This window comes from Sorex fumeus, unplaced genomic scaffold, assembly GCF_029834395.1.
Source record: "Sorex fumeus unplaced genomic scaffold, SorFum_2.1 ptg000129l, whole genome shotgun sequence".
Classification (NCBI taxonomy): Eukaryota; Metazoa; Chordata; class Mammalia; order Eulipotyphla; family Soricidae; genus Sorex; species Sorex fumeus.
Window position 1 is genome coordinate 5,177,932 of NW_026606186.1, and position 20,326 is coordinate 5,198,257.

The window sequence follows — 20,326 nt, forward strand, 5'->3', positions numbered from 1 at the left end:
CACACGTCTGCGTCACCTACTGCCACGCCACCCCCTTAGGGCCTCTGACCCAGTTTGGGATCCGGGGCTGTAATCGGTTAAGTAGGCCATCACTGCCGTAGGGAGCCGTTCGCCGGGACGGGGTACCGTTGCCTGTGCCCCAGAGAACTCAGCCCATGGGAGCCGACCCAGCAGATGAGCCTGTTAACTGACCTTGGTCGTGAGCTGACACCTCCAGGGACCTGGCTGCAACTGGCCGGACACTCTTGTCGTGTGCGATGGTTCTCCAGCTCCTTTCGGGCATGCTGAGGGTTTAAAAATCTCTTCTGGAATTCGAAATTGTTGAAGAGCGAGCGTGGCTCCTCAGTAGAGAAATGGAGGCGCGGTGTAGGACTCCACGAGAGAGACCCAGTGCCTCATTCTGCAGGCCCTTGGTACACGCTCCACGGGTTCGTACAGCCCCTAGAAGTGGGGTGTTTGAGTAGGGCTCAGGAAGGGTCAGCACTGAACTGGGGCGGGGGGGGGGGGGCAGCAGGTAACAACTGCCCTCCCGGCCTCAGTATAAACTGCCTCAGTTGCTCCTGTGGGCTGGAGGGGACATACTTGGTAGCCACGTTACACGTATGAAAAATACGTGTTTGTGAGAAAAGTTGGCTGGCACCGAGAGAGAGCCTTGAGGACTTTCTTACATTCTCTGTAAACTCTTTTCCTTTCAGCTTGCTGATAGTTTATTTGCATTGATGGAAATAAGTTGTGTGTGAGCGCAGAACATATTTTGAGGCCATCAACTATCTTTTCTCCTGGGAGATGCTATCTTATGCTATTAAGTTTTCACTATTTATCTTGATCCTTATGGACCCATAATCACAAAAGAGTTAACTAAATGTAATGGGCATTTTGCATACACTTAAATCTTTCTAGATTTTTGACAACCACTTTTTCAAATTCTTTCCTTCTTGATTTAACACTAAGAGAGATCCTGATTGACAAAAGAGTAAGGGCAAGGTCTGTGCCCTATTAAAAAACTCCATGTGAAATATTTCTCAGCTGGATAAATGATAGAAAAAATCTGTTTTCCTTGCCTCCTGCCAAGCTTCAAATTGTTTTCATGATAAATAAATGGGGTACTAGATTTTAAGTTATTCTGATAGACATGGAAAAAAGTAAGGCCTTTCTTCCATTAAAATCCAAATATGTGTTGTTTCTAAGACTCCCATAGGCAAACTTCCACAATAGGGCAGCTGCCACCAGATTAGCCCTTCTATCGTAAATGACTGGGAAACTGCATACAATAGATGAAACTGTTTTTGGACACTGGAGATCAGGCACTGTAGGACTCTGAGCCCAGAGAGAAGGAAGACAAATGAGGTGAGCTCCACTGAGCGCTTTCCTTCCAAGACTTCCCAGGAAGAGTCCAGCAGTCTCACCGTGCGGGAGATGGGTAGCCGGACTGGGGGAGGCGAAAACTGCTGAAATTTGCAAAGTAAAGTGTGGAAAGGAGAAAGAGTTCTAGGCAGAGTCACCTAAATGGTTTGCTGAGTCCCAACCCATGCATGCATTGTGTGTGTGTGTGTGTGTGTGTGTGTGTGTGTGTGTGTGTGTGTGTGTTGGGGGAGGGGGCAGGAAACACCTCACAGCCACCAAAGCACTATAAACTACACACTCCTGGTCAGTCAGAGCAGTGTTGCAGTACATTGAGTGGTGACTTTGGAAACGTATCTTGGAAGGCAGAACTAACCCTAGGCAGAAGACTGATCTAATCCTTCATGGTAAAGGAGTGTGGGAAGGATCCACATGTAAATTAACCATCTACCAGAATAAACCCAGGGTTGTCTAAAGACTGATGACAAAATGCTGACGTCCTGTAATTTCATGTGTACCATATCCCACATTCAATCAAGAATTACCAGACAGCTAAGAAGCAAGGAAATGAGTACCGAAACTTGGAGAAAAGCCAATCAATAAAAACAGCCAGAAATGGTAGGAATGGTAAAATTAGCAAGATAACTCTTGCTATTTAGTATAACTGTAAAATGTTCAGAGATTTAAAGGGAAGCAAAAACACAAAAAAAAAAAAGAAACTATTAAAATAAGAACCAAGTGAAAGTTCTTGCCAGGCTGGAGTGATAGTGTGACGGGGAAGGCATTTGCCTTGCACATGGCCAACCCGGGTTCGATCCCCAGCATTCTATATGGTCCCCTGAGCACCTCCAGGAGTAATTCCAGAGTGCATGAGCCAGGAATAACCACCAAACATCGCGCCAGGTGTGACCCAAAAAGCAAAAAAAAAAAAAAAAATGTTCTTGCAACTAGGATACCTGAATCAGATACCTCACTGATGGGAGCAGATTAGGGGGAACTGTCCATGTGTCCATTATTCATCGCTGTGCAATAAGTTGCCTCGAAGCTTGGTGACTAAAACATTCTCACCCCTTTTGTGGGTCAGGAACCCGGTACAGCTTATCTCTGGTGTCCAGCCTGTGGCGAGCATGTCAGCCCAGGCCTCGGAAAAGGCAGGGTCGGCCTCACAGTGCACCCAGGGCGAGAGAGAGAGAGAGAGAGAGAGAGAGAGAGAGAGAGAGAGAGAGAGAGAGAGAGAGAATATTACACCCAAGTGTGAAAGGGGAAAAGGGGGTGAATCAGAAGATGAAGATTGGGGTCTAGCTCAGCAGTAGAACACTTGATTAGCATGTGTGAGATTCTATGTTTGATCCCTTGCCCCCCACACATACCAAAAAAAAAGCATGCGAAAAGCAAGAGACAAATTATTGGGAGTTTGTTTTAGAATCTGCTGTCATAATCAGTGAACTTTGAGACAGGACGGTATGAGTTATTCGCACAGAAGCACAGAACAAGAAAGCAGATGAAAGAAACTACATGTGGGATAATATCTGGTGTTCTGATTATGTCAATGGGGTCACAGGAGAGAGAATACTTTCAGATTGTTAAAAATATCAGCCCACAATCTTGTTAGAAACACAATAGGATAAATATACTGTTTTATCAGTAATTTTATATACTGATATTGAGAAAAACATATCAAGGCTCACCATAATCAAATTTTTGAGCACCAAAGGAGACAGAAAAACCAAAATGTAAGAATGATTGCTGGGGCTGGGGAGATAGTTTCAAGGACTGGGATTACATGCGTTGCATGCAGGAGCCCCCATGTTTGATCCCTAGAACCACTTAGACCCCAGAGAACTGCCAGGTATGGACCAAAAAGGAAAACCAGAATGATTTCTGACCTCCCTTCAGAAGTAATGCAATCCAAGAGCCATGGGGTGACCACTCTAAAGCGCTCCAGGACATCTGTCAGCCTGGAATTCTATACCCATTGGCGATTAGCCTTCAGAAAGAAAGGTAAAATCGACGTTTTTAGACATTTAAAGAATGAGTTTATTGCTACAAGAAACGTTAGTCTGGAAAGAAAAAAACAAAATCCAGCTCTACTGCAAAGAAATTAAGAGCACTTCACATTCCAGCATAAGCAACTGTATGGAAGGAATAAAGAGAAAAGAAATGAGAGAGACTGAGTGAAAAATAGAGACTCACTGGCATGGCGACACGTAGCCCAGGAGCTAAGGGTGGATTTTTCACAGGTGAGCATTTGCCTTTGGTGACAAGATCCACACTCGAGGTTCAGGCAGTGGCTCCGTGGCAGGAAACAGCTGAGCGAGCACGTGGCCGTGAGTGCATGAGTGCACACACCCAGCATGGCCTGGGGACTCTGCTCTCTGCAGCCCCTCACACCACACAGATGTGGCCACTGGCAAGCACCATGGCCAGGTGTGCGAGCGAGGACCACCCCAGGCTGTGTGCAACCCCCAGTCATCACAGCAAAAGGCAGCAGCAAAGGGAGGGGAAGAGCCACTGACAGTGACAGCCACGCACGGGTGCCATTATCCGGGACTCCGGCATCACTGTTAATTTTGAGTTCCATACAGGATCATCCTTCCTGCCCCAAGTTCTGTTCTTCTCATGGACTTTATTACTCCCCCCCTTCCAGAATACACTTACCATATTTTAATTTCACCTATAAAAACGGGTCCTTTTTCTCTTCTTTTATAAATGTGTACAAAATATACTCAGTCTTACTCCAGAGTGCAAAACCAAAATTATTTACCATGTGCCCCTATATAGGACAAGTTTGCTTGTCCTTGAGTGGAGGTAAACAGATAAAGGGAGTCGGCAGAAGTATGTGTGACAGAGCACATGCCCCATGTGAGCCCCCAGACTCCAGCAAGAGTGACCCCAAGCCTCCCAAAGCCACAGGGCCTAGGTGTGGCCCCTGCTTTTTTTAAAAATGTGAAAGGCCAAAGCACTGGCCACTTAGTTCTTGAAACAGCCCCGAAGCAAGCCGCCTCTTGGGATAGAGCCCTGGGCTTACAGAGCCCCGCCCAGAGCTATTTAACCTAGCAAAACTCGAGCCCAGTGGGTGGAGCTATAGTACTGAGGGTAAGGCGTTTGCCTTGCACAAGGCCGACCCAGGTTCGATCCCCAGCATCCCATATGGTCTCCCCAAGCACCATCAGGAGTAATTCCTGAGTACAGAGCCAGGAGTAACCCCTGAGTGCTGCCGGGTGTGACCCAAAAAGAAAAGAAAAAAAAACTCAAGCCCGATGTTTGTGTTTCAGAAATGAAGAAGCCAAGGGAGTAATGCAGCTAGTCCCAAATCCTGAGTGAAAGCTAACAGGTGGGGACTTCCTCTGCCCTGAAGCCATGGCGAGGCACTAAACTCCCTGCTATTATGGAGGTACAGGAAAGCATGGGCTCCACCAGTGGTGCTCTGGAGCTGCTCCACACTCAGGGCCACACCTGGAGGTGCGGAGGACCGTGCTGTGCTAAGGATGCCTCCCAGATCTCCTGCCTGTGATGCAGGTGCTCTGGCCCACTGAGCCAGCTCCCCACCCTTGCCTGTGCTTTTCTGATGAAATAGCATATCTGCCTCAGAGCAGTCTCCAAGTTTTTATTGACTTTGTTTGGACAGACCAGCAGAGCACCTGGCAGTGCTCAGGGACTACTCCCCCTTGGTGCTCAGTGAGTCGTTAAGGTTCTGGAAATCAAACCTGGGCCTCCAGCCTTTGAGTCATGGCCATGGCTCAGACAGTCTTTTTAAAAATAAATGCCACCCCTTTTTATTAAGGTGAGATTTTTCCCCCCTTAAGTACATTAAATATGAAAAAAAAGACGAGAAGAGAGGAGTAATAACATAACTTAATGCATTGGGAATTAAACACTGACAAGAGTTGAGCAAAAAATGAAACAAATAGAAAAGCCTATTAAAAATCAGCACAAGAGGCATTGTCCCTCCACCTGCCCTCCAGGAGTCCCAGCGGCCGCCAAATTCCAAAACCCAGTGAGAAGCCCAGGTACGTGGGATCTGTGATGGCAAGCACTAGGCCTCAAGGGGTAGGGGTTGGGCCAGTCCTTCTCATCTCCCTGTCCCAATGGGACACTGGAGGTCACGCCCACAAAGTATCTCCGGCTGCTCTTTGAGCAACTTAACAGCCATGATCCAGAGACACACTAAAGAATCTCGGAACCAAGCAGCTCACTGCAGAGATTTCTCCAGACCCTAATTAGCTAAAATTTTAGAATTCCAGGAGCATGCGGCCAGTCTCACAGCCATGTGACATCTTATGCTATTCATAACAAGCAGTACAAAATAAATTACCTAGCATCTGCCTCTTCAGCAGGTTTGAGTAGTGGTGGGAAAATTTTAAATAATGGTAGTGGGAAGGTGTAATGGTGGTGGGACTGGCGTCAAAATATTGAATGTAATCCATTATTGTGAACAACTCTTTGAAAATTTCTTTAAAATTTCTTTTAAAATTAGCACAACAAATCAGAAAATAAGCAGAAGTATAACTCTGTGGAACTCTGCAGCCCCGAGGAAACCATGGCATTCAGTGCTTAACGGATACGAGAGGAAAACCTGTGACATGGAATGATTGTCATAAATTAAAGATGAAACCTCCAGGTGTAGAACTCACTTCTTTCTTGTATACCTCTAAAAGTTGAGGAATAAAACTCAACCAGTCCTTAGTTGCTGAGATGTAATATAATGTTTCATTAGAATAGTATAGATTATATAGTATAGAATAGGGCTGGAGCGATAGCACAGCGGTAGGGCGTTTGCCTTGCACGCAGCCAACATGGCCGACCCGAGTTCAATTCCTCCGCCCCTCTCGGAGAGCCCGGCAAGCTACCGAGAGTGTCTCGCCCGCACGGCAGAGCCTGGCAAGCTCCCCGTGACATATTCGATATGCCAGACACAGTAACAACAAAGTCTCCAATGGAGACGTTACTGGGCCCGCTCGAGCAAATCGATGATCAACAGGAGGGCCTTTACCTTTTACTTTTTAGAATAGTATATTCATGAGCATCAGAAAACTCATAATTAATTTATTTTCTAAAATGCATATTATTTGTCTCGGGTGCAGCCGCAGAATGCAGGTCTGAAGGAAGAACACTCAGACAGTTGTCTGTGTTGCAGACTGCACTGCCCACTTAAATCACGGAACACCATTTTCACTGCAAAGACTCACACGGGCTTCTTTGGCAGGCTCATTTTTGACAATGGCAGAAGTGAGGCTGTTACACCAACGAAAGCAAGTGATAGTATTTGATGCCAGTGGCCAAATTCAGGCTTTCAGGTAAAAATCAGAATTTTGAAAAACTTGTATCTGTCACTATGAGCTTGACTTCTCATGACTTAAAGACTTTTCTAATGAGAGCAATGATTATATTAATGAGTGTAGCTTTTTGGATTGTCATATAATGAAATGACAACCTTCAGAAGCAAACCTGTACTTTCTAGACTCCTGCTTGATGTTAAAAACCACACAGGGCAAAAAGATTCATTCAACGAGCAAGACAGGCTTTAATGTAACGGAACACAAAGATTGCATATGGCGATTATAGCGTCTATAATGTCAGCGAGTAAAAACCCTTAAAACATCTCTTTTCCGGAAATGTGAGATGAACTTTTCTTCATATGCTGAACCAAAATATATAGATGTACATAGATACAGATCTGACTTATTAGGACACATCCAAGATATGGTTGCAAAAACAGAAAAGTAAAGCAACTGTTTTCTGTTACACTATTTTTAAAATATACAATAATTTTAGAAATTTTTCATCTTTTTGGCTTTTCATCTTCCTTGGAAAAATATAAAATATTTTATAAAATATAAAATATTTTTCCATTATAAAAAATGGCATTGTTGGGGCTGGAGAGATAGTACAACGAGTAAGGCACTTGCCTTGAATAAGGCTGACCAGATTAGATCCCTGACGTCCTTTATGGTTCTCCCAGGCATCACCAGGAGTGATTCTTAAGTACAGAGCCTGAGTAAACCTTGAGCATCACTGGGTGTTTCCTCCCACCCAAAAAAATTACATTGTTGGGGCCAAAAAATAGGGTGATACATTTGCCTTGAAAACAGCTGCATGTGGTTGGATCCCCAGAACAAGGTGTGGTCCCCTGAGCCCCACCAGGAGTCAGCCCTGAACACCACCAGATGTGGCCCCCAGAACAGCCAACAACAGCAACAGTGTTGTTTATGTTTTAACTTGTAATGAGTGGATTGCTGTTGCAAAATTAAGTAATATTAATTTTAGAGGTATAGGTAAGATCATCTGCTTTTGGGGCCAAAGAGATAATACATCAAGTAAGGTATTTGCCTGGCACATGACCAACTCGGGTTCAATCCCTGGCACCCCATGTTTTCGGGTGGGTCCTAAATCATTAAAGTCGAAACACAAAGCAGAATTAAAGCCTAAGGGTCAAACTCACAGGCAAGAAACATCAGGTTAGAAAAGGTGAGGCTCAAGTCCAGAACACGGGGACCAGCAAAGGAGAAGGGGGTCACACAGGGCCCCAAAGGCGCCATTGTCTGAGGGAAGTCAGCTGAGGATTGGGAGGCCAGCCGCAGGGAGCCCAGGGAAGGGGGGTGTCCTGCGGGTTTAGGTGCAGCCTCCGGACCCAACAGAGGGAAGGTTGTGGGATCTATCCATCAAGGTTGGAGTGATCGGCACAGTAGGCTTCTCGATAAAGTAGAGGCAGGAGGGACATCAGTTTGCCACAGGAGTGCTTATAATCGGAGAGCCTTAATTATGTTTATAGGCCAGCGCCCAAGAAAGATGAGAGACATGGGCGGAAGCGTAAGTGGGTCAGGCTCACCTGCTCCAGCTGTTGGGGTCATCGCGGACCTCAGGCCTTTGCCATCTGGGCTGCCCAAGAGAACCAAACTTCTCCAGATGAATCACGTTGAATTCCTGCAGCTAAGCAAAACTGTTGCTCACCCTGGGGACCAGAGGCCCCTAGCACCTGTAGGAGGGTGGGGTTTTGTCTGTGAGAGCCATGCCCACCCTCTACCCCAACCAAGAGCTCCAGTAAGATTTCCCCTTGCCTTCAGGGCTAGGGAAGAATGTGACCTGGAACCCCAGTTTGAGAACACGTTTCTGCCCGCTGTAAGGGAACTGGAGTCCGGGTCCTTGGTGTCTTTTTTCTTGTTTGTAGCTGGAAATGGAGCCCAAAGTGGCTGCCGAAGGTGAGGGTAGAGACCAGCATCAAGGAGCCTGGTTAACTGACGCCCACAGCTCCTGGTGTTGCTGCTTGGGCTGATCACATCTGCAAGGACAGGCACCGGCCAGCCTCAGCAAAGCACCAGGGTTTCACTGCCAGGCGCCACTGTTGGGACCCTGGAAAGTCCCCTCTGTCTTCTCACCTTCTGATCCTGTGTAGATATCTTGTAGGAGAGAGAGAGAGAGAGAGAGAGAGAGAGAGAGAGAGAGAGAGAGAGAGAGAGAGAGAGAGAGAGAGAGAAGACACAAGTTTATTTTAGGCTTTCCTGGTAAGCAGAGACCCTCGGGGATTTTGGATTGGGGGGGTGGGGGCAGCCCCACCAAGGATCCCCAGCTGCAGGGACCCCTTTCCCCACAAGCTGTGCTCCCTGTTCTGTGTGGCTGGAAATCGGCGCTTCTCCCTGGAGTCTAGAAGCCCGGCCTGGGAGAAGGCAGCCTCTGCAGGACCCCGGCCCTGAATCAGCCAGAGGAGCCTGTTTGTTTCCTTCACAGCCTGTGTTTAAGTTAAAATTCATAATGCAGAAGGTAAATTAGAGCACAAAAGCCCAGACAGCTCCACTTCTGACATTTGTGCCACTAATTAGTTCCTGCTCAGTGTTACATTCCATCTTCTCTGGGGTACTCGGGGTGTGTGTGTGTGTGTGTGTGTGTGTGTGTGTGTGTGTACCAAGGGGGGAGGGTACATAAATGCAAATACATTCTTACCTGTCCGCTGCAGTATTCTGAAGCAGATGGACGCTTCGGTGCTGCCCCAACCCTGTCGCCCGTGCTTAGGTGCTGCCTTTAGACTCAGGTACGTTGCATTTTATGTCTACAGCTCTATAAAGGCAAGAGGCGGCCCCATTCAATTTGAGGATTAAAACAAAATCTTCAAAAGGTTGAGTATTTTCTCTCCAGCCACCTCATCAGCCACAAGACGCCTTCCCCGCCTGAGCCCCCACTGTGTTCAGTGTCGTGTGAGCAGAAGGCCTGGCCGGCCCGGCCTCTCCTGGGCCAGCCTGGGGCTCCTGCCAAGGTCTGGCCGCTGGGAGTCCGCACAGCTGGAGCTCAGCCCCAGAGCCCCGACGCCTGGCGGGCCTGCGTTTCCAAGCACAGCTAACCATCTGAGCAAGAACCATTTGAAGTGATTACAGCGGGAGACTGGGCGTATTAGTTTTGGTCTTACGGGGTCCACACCTCTGTTCCCAGCCAACATTTATGCCAAGACAGTCTGCCCCTTCCTAAGAAAACTGCTAGTTCTCTGATTCCGGGTCGCCTCACATGTTTCTGGTTCCTTCTGGGCTACAGCTGGGAGGACTGCTGAGCAGCCTTGGGGGGCCATGTAGTGCCGGTGATGGCGCTTCCTAGCCTGTCCCAGTGGGGCGAAGCCCTAGAACTCCACACACAGCGCAAACTGCTCTGGTCTATGGCTGACCCTTCCCCACCAGTGGCAGTCACCCTTGGGCGTGTCGGTCCAGATCAGGCTGACGTGCCCCTGGAGTGAGTTCTGTCGTCCACGCCTCTCCACATGTAGTGTGGCCTCCCGCCTGCTCCCCGCCTCAGCCGTCATTCTGACCCAGTACTCTCCCTCCGCTGCCCTGGGCGGCCACTGCTTCTCTCCAGATAGCAAGTGCAGGAGCGCACAGGGGTGGGGGTGGGGGGACAACCCCCCAAAGCACATCTGGATGGTTGTCATCACTGGCCCACTGGTGGCCTAGTCAGCAGTGCCACGTGGGGTACGGCCCTTTTTGCCTGCCCCATGTGGGCTCCTGCCTGCCCTTAGCGATCAGCATGACGGGCCTTTCTCTGGCCCTGGCACTGGCCATGCTCCTGGCAGACCTGAGCAAAAGTGCCCTTCAGGCCACCCAGAAAAACCCCAGGATCCCCGGAGTTGGGTACTCGTGCTACATTTCTCCCGAGCTTGCGGGCCAGAGCTCACTCTCCCTCCCTACCACCCCTCTTACTGTGACTGTCACCAAGGGCTGATGTGTTGAAATTCAAATTAAGGGCGCCCTGGCCTTTGCTGTCAGTGCTGTGGGTGCCCTACCTGGCCAGCCTGAAGGACAAGCAAGCGAGAGGTGGGGGGAGGGGGCACCTCGCATCTTTCCTGTCCACTGCGCCCCTCCTCGGGGCTCTTGCTGCTCCAGCACAGCCTAAGGGAGACCTGGATTCTGGGGCTTCTCGTTCTTCCCTCCTTTGCCCCCTGCAGGTGAGTCTCACTGAGAGCCCACCAGGCCCTGACAACGGCTGACGCACACACGTGTCCATCCGGCTCTGCCGATAGAGCGGGGTCTCAGCTCCTAACCCCCAACAGGCGCCCACGCCTCGAAGTCTGCTTCAGTTTTGTCAGTGATGAGCGGGAGCAGGTGGTCACTCAGAGTAGCCAGTGAACCCCGAAGCTTCAGGTCTGTGGGTCTCCCTAAGACCTTCTGGTCCTTTTTCGCCTCAGGCCCTGCCGTCTGGCTTGTCAGAGCCAGGTGTCAGTGGCAAAGCCCTCCTGGAGGGCGAGTCTGTGCGTCCTTGGTGTCCTTCGCGCTCCCTGACCTTCATAGATGACGGGCCTGCTCACGGCACTACCCTCACCTGTGGGAACGTGCCCACGCACCTGGGCACAGGGCCACCTTCCCGCCCGCCGCCAGGCTCCGAGACCAGCACGGAGTGGAGCGGACAGTTCACTCCCAACTGGGGATTCCAGCATCTCATGCCACGCTTTAGAATCTGGGTAAATTCGTGGGTGCCAGCAGGTGAGGTTTTTCAGAAATCCTGAGCTCATTTTTTCCATGTAAAATTGACCGTCACCATCAGTATATCAAAACGATATTCCGAGGATAAAACACCAGCAGCTGCGCTTTTCCCGGCCCCGAGCCCCATATATCAGCTTATTCTTGGAGGTCTGAAGAATCAGCTACTGTAAATAAAGTCCCCAAGAAGATTTCTCCAGGAAAGAGGTGAACTTACAGTAATGGGGGTGATGGGTTGTTAATCGCTGTGACCGGCGCCGCCTCAATTAAAAGGATTCGAAGGCCGGTGTGGGCCCGTGCTGAAGTTTCTCCCTCGCAGCCCCGCTCTGTTGATGAACCGTCCTGCTGTGCGCCTCGGGCTACTGCTCCCCAGAGTCCCCAGGCACCCGGGCAGAGAGTCCCACGGCCATGTCGGACCTGCGCAGGCTTGACTGGCACCGCCAGGGCACCTGGGCATACACCATGCAGGGGTCTCCGACACCAATGCGTGGGGCCTTCTGGAGAGCAGTGAAGACACTCACAGAGGGGCCGGTCGAGCTGAGCCGCCAGAGATGAGGCCTCAGATGGGCTGGGGGAGGAGAGCTCGGCCAGGGACTCTGGCTTCCGGGGTCCAAGGGAGCGGCTGCGCTGATGGGAGGGGTCGGAGGGAGCGAGCGTGGAGGAATCTGGTCCGGGTGAGCTGGGGCTGCTTCGGGAAGTGGCAGCCCCCAGCCCAGCGTCCCAGGCAAGGATGCCTGTGGCCTTGGGAGCAGGATCACGAGACGAGGGAGGCCAGACTCGACTATGCCTGGGCAGCCCAGCAGCTGGCCTTCCTCCTTCCTGTTGCTTGCTGGATGACTGGAAACAGGTAAAGGCCTTTCTGGTTAAAGGCCTGCAGCAAACTGACCTCCCACCCCAAACCCTGCTCCTTCTTCCCCAGAACTGTGCCAGTGGCTCCACACAGCCCAGCCCGCCACCTCCCGGTGCTCGAGGGGCAGTGTGACCCCAGCAGGCCTGTCCTTTCTCACATGCAGCCCAGCTGCCCCGGGGAAATGACCCCCTATCCCAGCTGGTGCTTGAGTTAGAAGAGGGGGCGTAGATATGGGCCCCCTCGCCCCCGCAGAGGTCACCCACCAGAGCCCCGCAACGCTGCCCCTTTCTCTCTCCAGGTCACGCGATATTCAAGCTCACTTATCTAAGCAATCACGACTACAAACACCTCTACTTCGAATCCGATGCTGCTACCGTCAATGAAATCGTGCTCAAGGTGAGTGGCCTCTCCCGTGGAGGGGTGCCCTGCCGGGGAGCACCCCGCAGGCCAGCCAGAGCTGCCCCTGCCGCCTGTGCCTCAGAGCCTCGTGATTGTATGCATGTATGAGCATGTGAGCCTGTGTGTACACATGTGTGCATGCACGTGCAAGCATATGTGTATGCATGTGTGTACCTGTATGTGCTTCTCCATGTGTGACCCATCCCTTGGCCTTCATCTGTCTGTCATCAGGAGCCCCTTGAGGCCCTGTGGTGGGTCTAGGAGTTGACAGGTGTCGTTTCAAGGCACCTTAAAGCAAACTTGGCTTGTTCTAGCAGAATCACATCTGCAGAAGTTCCTGAGGGACAGTGACACCTCCAGGACTGGCCCCATCCCTGTGCCCTCACGGGAAGTCAGAGGTTGTTAGTCATAAATGTGGGGTGTTGGGGGCAGGTGACCTGCCTTGGGGGGTCAGGGAGGGCTGGGCCCTGAGACCCAGCAGGAAAAGCCCTTGGGAGGCAGAGACACTGCGGGCAGGACCGACCAGCCTGTGAAGTGCAGGCGCCGAGAGCTTGCACCCTGTCTCTCATGTGTCGGGGTGCCAGGCCACCAAACTCGCAGGACGGCCAGGCTCTGGATGGTTCCCCAGGTGTATCGCTGCTCCTGGAGGTCTGAGCAAGGACAAACAGTGCGTCTCTAAGAAGCTTTCAGACCCTGCCCCTACTCCAGGTAGCCCCACATGGGTGGTTTCCAGACTTCCGGCAGGCCAGGTCAGATGTGGGGGCAGCCCCCAGCCTCGCTGCCCGCCCGTTCCCCCTCCCGGGTGCTAAAGCAGCCAGTACTAAGCGCAGCAGCTCCAACACCAGCACCGGGCCTGGCCCAGGGATCCACTCTGAGGGCAGATGGCAAAGCTGCCTCTTAAAGACAAGAACAGGCTCAGGGACATGGCTTAGCCAGGAGCCTGACCTGGGCCGTGTCAGTCCTGGAATCCGGACTCATAAGCCCGCCCCGCCCCCACACACATTTGTCTTAGGCAGCTAAGTGGGAGATTTCACCAAAATGGGTTTGTTTTACAGGGACTTGGGAGTCAAGCCCTCGTGGCTGCAGGGTTTTCAGAAGTAGCAAGTAGACAAGGAAGAGAAGCGTCAGGCGCCTCGGTCCCCGGATGGGAAGTTGGAGGGGGCCTGGGGCCAGTAGCTGCTGCTGGTGCTGCTCGCCAGATGGTCCCTTCCCCCTCCCCTTTCCCCCCGCCCGGGGGCCTGAGCAGGGAAGCAGGGCCCAGGAGTGAGCTCGGGGGCTGGGCTGCTTTTTACAGCCAACATTAAAGTCGTCAAGGCTTGAGCGGGATTCCAGTAAAATCATCATCTTGTGTTTGACACCAGAATGATTTTCACAGCAGCAGGTTGATGGCAGAAACACAGGTTATGGCTTCGGTGTGAGCTGGAGAGCGAGTGCAGGGAAATCACGTCCAGGCCGTGCCCCCACCCCGAGCAGATACGCGGGCCTAGCAGAAACCTCTGTTTTCACGTAGAACCTTCCTAGAACCTCGCAGTATGCCCGCGGCTCCAGGAGAACCTCAGCGTGCCCAGGCCCAGCCTCACTTCCAGGCCCCTGACCATGGTCCCCAGGAAGGGCCACGTTGCCTTCCCCTCGCTCCCATCCTCCCAGCCAGGCTCAGCGGTTTGCCCCGTCCACCGTTTCCACTTTGCAGAGTTCACCAGAGACCCTTCAGCGCTAGTCTTGGCACCACGAGGGTTTGATCTGAATTCCAGAGTTTCCCACAACACAAGAGCTTCAGGGAGAACAAGGAGGGAGGGTCTGCGGGTCTAGCTGTTAGATGCACCAAGCCCATCATATCTCGGGCCCCTGCCCCCTGCTCTCTGTAGCTACACCTCCCCCTTTAAGAGAGCACAACCCCACCTCTCTGGTGGGCACCAACTCCATGCAAGAGATCTTTATGGGGGGTCAGAGGTTTGAGGGGTTACACCCCATGGTGCTTGGGACCACTCTTGGCTCTCCGCTCAGGGGACCGTGCTACTGTGGGTCAAAGCAGGACAAGCCCCTTAACTCAGCACCTCCAGATTTTTTCCTGGAGAACCGTTACTGTCCCCATCTTGTAGGGAGGCCCCAAGTACATACAAGGAGTCCTGCATGGCCTCAGGTTGGCCAGGACACAGCTGCACTAAGCCAGGTGGGGTCTGAATGCTGCAGGGTGGGGCGGGGTTCGCAGAGGGAGCGCAGGGTCCTGAAACTGGCACTGCTGGTGATCGAGTGACAGAGGCTGTGGCTTTATTGACCATGAAACTCCCTATATTTTTATGCCTTAAGCTGTAAAACGCGTTGCAAGTGAAACACTCTATAGTGCATAAAATTGTGCAAGTTTTACGCCACAGCGTATTAACCAGCTAATGGCAGACCAAAGGGCGTTTTTATCTTTTGATTATTACATTAATCTTCCATTAAAATTATCTGTGTGATTATCACAAAGCACTGAAGATAATAAATTTGGGAGTGAGTTGGCTTGTTAAGGAGTCTTTGTCAACGCTTTTGTCAAGTTCCCTGTTCCGCCGCGCGCTGCCCGTACAAGGCTGGAGCGGCCGCGCATGAGGGCGGCTCTGCCCAGGAACGCCAGCCCTCCTCCTCCAGACGTCGTCGTGGCATCCCAGATCACCCACCGGCCCTGCGGACCTCATGATTTATTGCTCTCAGCTGGTGACTTGGCAAGGCGGCGGGCCGAGCACGGCCAGCCTTCTGTGCCCACTCCCCAGCCTTGCCGCCTGCTGTTGGGACTGAGTAGAAAGCTGGGAGGGGCCGGAGCCCACGTGGGGAACCCACCCTGCCCCCCCACACCAAGGTCCCCAGGCTCCTCAGGGTGGCAGGGCTGGGGCTGGTTAGTCCAGCCACAGGCCTTCAGGTTCCTAGTCATGACGTGTGAGAACTGGCCTTGTCCACCTGTCAGGGGAGCAGGGGTCTGAGGACATGACAGTGGTGGCACCTCTGGGGCCCAGTGCTCCAGATCTGGGCCTGGCCACATGAGAGCTCCGGGACCTGGAGGGAACGGCCCTGCCAGCCCGTGCCTCAGTTTCCCCAGCTATCCAGTGGGGCCATTGTGCAGATTTGCCTCCATGAGGGTTTCGAGCCCCCACATTCCCCATACCCTCCAGCCGCACCTGGCCCTCCCACTAAGCTGTCCGATTGTGCGGGTGCCCCAGTGTGTCCTGCTGCCCGGTGGCTATCCCCTGCCCCAGTGCACCCAGACCTCTGCTGCCACCTCCATGCTGTGCCTTCTTCCTGTCTCATCCCATTCATCTGGCTTGGACACCGCCTGGCCGGGAGCTCCCTGGGGCACCCTGGGGCTCAGTGCTTCAGATGCTGGTGACAGTGACCAGCAGAGCCCACAGCCCTGCTCTGACCCCGAGCTGCGTGCCCCCTGCTCCCCCAGCCCCCTGAGCCTCCCTGTCCTGTCTCAGCTTGAGCCCTGCCCGGCGCCTGCCAGAGGCTGAGGAGGTCCTCATGCTGGGCTGAACCGCGGGCATAAGGTGCCAGGCAACGGGAATGGCCTTCAGGGAGGCAGGCTGCAAGGTCAGGAAAGCCCCAACAGAAGCACCCAGTCCAGGCCCCCATCCTCTCCCTCTTCCCCTTGTGAAGATGGACTGCAGGCAGGGTGAGGCACAAAGGGCTGCAGCTCAGCCTTCGCATGTGGGCGCCCTGGCTTGGTCCCTAGGCCTGCCCTGTCGGGTCCCACTCTCAGCCCACGGGAGAGCCCAGTTGTGGGGACATCCATGGGGTCTGGGACAGCCACAGGGTCTGGGGGCAGCCACAGGGTCTGGGACAGGTCGGGGACAGTCACTGGGTGTGGGGACAGCCACCTAAGCTGGGCCCCTCCCTCCCAGCCCAGAGCTGCCCTGGGGCAGTAACCAGTATGTCCCCTTGCTCCCTAGGTGAACTATATCCTGGAATCGCGAGCGAGCACTGCCCGGGCTGACTATTTTGCTCAGAAACAAAGAAAACTGAACAGACGCACAAGCTTCAGCTTCCAGAAGGAGAAGAAATCGGGGCCGCAGTGACAGCGTCCCCCGCCCGCCTGCCAGGGCCCACCGCGGGCCACTGTGCGCCTGCAGCCCTGAAGCGGAGCCAGGGGGGCGGCTGGGGGTCCGCAGTGCGACGGGGCGGCCCGGCCGTCCCCAGGGTGTACATAGCCATGCAGACACGTCCTTGCAACTTGATCAAATTTCTTAAACGAAGAACAAAATGTACATTTCTTTTTTTTCCTTTTAATAAACAGGTGTACTCTTTATCACGGTTGGTATGACGGACCATTCTTTGGGGCAGAGGATTGATTATGTTCCTCCCTCTAAAATCTGTTCCCATATTGAACGGGCAGATTGGAAAAAGCTCCGGCTCGATTGCTCGGAGAAAATGGCGAGGGCCGAGTCGATAGCGTGAACTGGGCCATTTGTTTAAATGAGTGTTGCCCGGGGGGCGATGGGGGACCCGTCTCAGGGTTTTGAGCATGCGGGTGTCCCGCCCCCGAAGTGGTCACCCCATTTCCTCATAGCCACTGTAGGTCCCCTTGGCGCGAGTTGCGCGGGGGGCTTCTGGGACTGGAAGACCCTCAGGCTCCCTCAGGCCCCGGGCATTTGCAGGGAGCTGGGGCCCTCTGACACCACCTGCCTCAGTGTTCCCCCGGGCACTGCCTCTGGCCCAGGGCCCTGAGCGACCCCTCCGAGCTGGCCAGCTGAAGCATCTTTTCTAATGTCTTCCATCCCCCACCCAGAAAGAAAAACTCTTATTTGTAGCTTGCTACCTGTCTTTGGATTTTTAGCAATTTTCTACTTAGATATCTTTGGAACATGTCAATGACTAATTTGGTCATGGAATCTTGTGACTTATCCAACATTAAAAAATAAAAGTCCTGTCGATGCCGTGTGTGCCTGTTGCTTCGAGCTCCTCGGGGCTTGAGACGGTGAATCGTGGGCAGAGGTCTGCACTGTCCCCCTGTCACCATCCCCCACTCACGTGCAGTGGCCTTCAAGTGAAAGGGGCACTGCCCACCACTCAGGCCTCCCCATAGGTGCACCCGCAGGACCAGGCCCACAGCAGCCGTTCACAAAGACAAACAAGGGGCCCCAGCCCACTGAGAAATCAGGAGCCCAAGCACCCCCGCCAGCCTGGCAGCCCCTCCCCCTGCCAGCCTCGGCCCCCAAAAGGTCTAACAATGTTCGTGTCTGACCCCTCGGCCCTCCCAAGAACCGTAGTCTATGCCCTCGCAGCTGTCCACGCGGGGCCGTCAGCCAGATGCGTCTCTTCTGGAGTCCCCGGATCACAGAGCAGTTTTGAGCGTAGTTCTTGCGGGGTGAGGGGGTGCACATCTTGCTATACTCAGGGGTTACTCCTGGCTCCGCACTCAGAAATTTCTCTTGGCGGTGTTTGGGAGACTATATGGGATGCCGGGGATCGAACCCGGGTCAGCTGTGTGCAAGAAGGCCAGCATCCTCCCCACTGTAGTATCTCTGTAGGAGTTCTGGGTTGGCGAAGGCCCTGGTGGGGCCCACGCAGCGATGCTGGAGCAAGGCCCTGGGGCCCAGGCTTGCTGCACTAGTCCACACCTTGCCCTGTCTCCAGGACTCACCATGCTGCCATTTCGTCCCACTCTGGGCTGGCAGCGGCCTCCTGACAACTCCCCAGGCCCCTAGGCCAGAGAACCAGCTGCCTCTCTGGTTCCTCTTTCCCCAGACACCTGAGCAGAGCTGGGGCCAAAGAGCCACTTGACTGTTGGGAGGCCCCGGTCTGCGGAGCCAAGAGGTGCGCAAGGGCACCCCAGGAGATACCAGCAGTGATGGACTAGGCCTGAGGGGTGCAGTCCCCAGCCAGCACCGGGTCAGCGCTTGCCAGCCTGTTGGGGCAGGGGAGACAGTGGTGGCCAATGTCCAGGACACCGTGATCAAGCAGGGGACTGAGCATGGCAGATCATGGGCAAAGTGAACCGCAGCCTCCCGGGGAGACGCCCTGCCCCCCGCCCAGGAGGGAGGCCACGTCTCTCCTCCCCCCAGGTCAGACCAGCAGCTCCAGCCCAAGGATTGGGGTGAGGGGGGCAAGAAGGATGTTGTGCTTCCTCTAATCCTCCCCCGGTGCCCACCCTCTGGGGGTGAAGGGCTCCATGGGTGGCCGGGGACAGCACAGGGTTCCCCCTCAGTCAAGCCCCTGGCCCCAGGGTGTGGACCTGGGCCAGACCCCTGCTCCCCATACCCTGACCTGAGACTGCGCTGCCTCTGCACGGGGGTGACCAGTGGGTGTACTGGCCGCTCCAAGGCTTGCAACCCTGATTTGCGGGCTCGACTACCTGGGTCTCAGGTCCCCAGGTCACCGTGCAAGTCTGTGAGACCCACAGAACCCTGCACTGTCCTGGTGCCGACCATTCCTTTGTCTGCCTGGTGCTGATGTCGGGTCGCAACCTGAGTTCCCCACCATCAGTGCCCAGGGTGGGGTGCTCAGGTGGGAGGGCACCCAGGAGCGAGGCCTAGCAGTCTGTCCCACACATACACATACTGCTTTGGGGGGCCCAGCACAGGTCCACCCTGCTTCCTGAGTGGCAGTGGCCATCGGAGTCCAGCTTCGGGTGCGGTTGCCTTGGAGAGGCTCCTTAGTGTTACTGAGCCCCAGTTTCTCTGTGGGAGGGGACAGTCACACCTACTGGAGATGAGCTGAGTTGGTAATCTCTCATCAGGAAGTCAGCGACCATCCAGCCGGCCTCAGGGTCCCAGAAAGGCCAGAGCAGGGGACAAGAGTGGGACACGTGCTGTTGCCCACAGACTCACTTCATGGGCCACCGTTGATCACCTAGTGACCCCTACTTCAAGGGAGCGGGGAAGGCAAGCCCCCGAAGGTCAAAACTCACAGGAATGTGGGTGATGGTCAAACACTGGTTTGTCCTTTCTCCCTGGCCACAGGGAGCTTAGGTTGATGGGTTACACCCATCACAGTGCTCCCGAGGCACTCCCATTCCTGTGTGTTTATCCTTAACCTCTTCTGTGCTCTCTGCTTCCCCAACCGGTCAGTCACCTTTATCCCCAAATCAGACTGTTGACTTGTAAGGTCAGATCCTTCTAGGACACTGGATTTGTATTTGTTAGTGAAATACTGCTTTTCTCTTCTCCTGTGTCCTTTGAATCGTTCACTTAGAGCAGTCCTTTTTGTAGAGACACAGGAAGACCGTTAATGCTATGCTTTTGTAACTTGTAATTGACTCTGAGTAATATTCACTCCTGGGCATCTGTTTTCTCAACTTAAGCCTTGGTTGCCCTTAGTTTCTAGCACCCCAAAAGCAGGGTCCCAACAAGGGACTGAATGGGCCCAGAGCAAGCTCTGAGCTAACCTGGCATCAAAATGGTCCAGGCTAAGCACCATAATAATATTTAACTCTAAGTTAAGAGCATGGTCATGGACAAAGTCTGTCATGATCCAAAGAGTAACAACTGGATTAGGACCCTGCTAGGGTTAGGAAAGACTAACCTGGTCTGAGCACTGTAGTCTGAGATCTACAGCGAGATGTCCCCAGGAGAGCCACCCTACAAGCTTAATGTATCTCTTACTGTGCCCATAGAACAAAACATATTATTATGAAGTAGAATTAAGATGAATGCTTAAACAGTTGTTGGCGGGGCTGGAGTGATAGCACAGCGGGTAGGGCGTTTGCCTGGCACACAGCCAACATGGCTGACACAGGTTCGATTCCCAGCATCCCATATGCTCCCCCGAGCACCGCCAGGAGCAATTCCTGAGTGCATGAGCCAGGAGTAACCCC

The 20,326-nt window shown here is 53.3% G+C and overlaps 1 protein-coding gene across 3 annotated transcripts in view; it reads left to right on the plus strand.

The window, feature by feature from the left end:
- Window positions 1–16,819, plus strand: part of MAPKAP1 (MAPK associated protein 1) — a 263,258-nt gene extending 246,439 nt beyond the window's left edge. For all 3 annotated transcript variants that reach the window (XM_056138535.1, XM_056138537.1, XM_056138536.1), the window contains 2 exons: window positions 12,443–12,540; window positions 16,464–16,819. In XM_056138535.1, coding sequence (XP_055994510.1) covers window positions 12,443–12,540; window positions 16,464–16,589 — 224 coding nt within the window. In that variant the 3' untranslated portion in view covers window positions 16,590–16,819. The remainder of the gene's footprint in view (window positions 1–12,442; window positions 12,541–16,463) is intronic.
- Window positions 16,820–20,326: the final 3,507 nt, after the last annotated feature.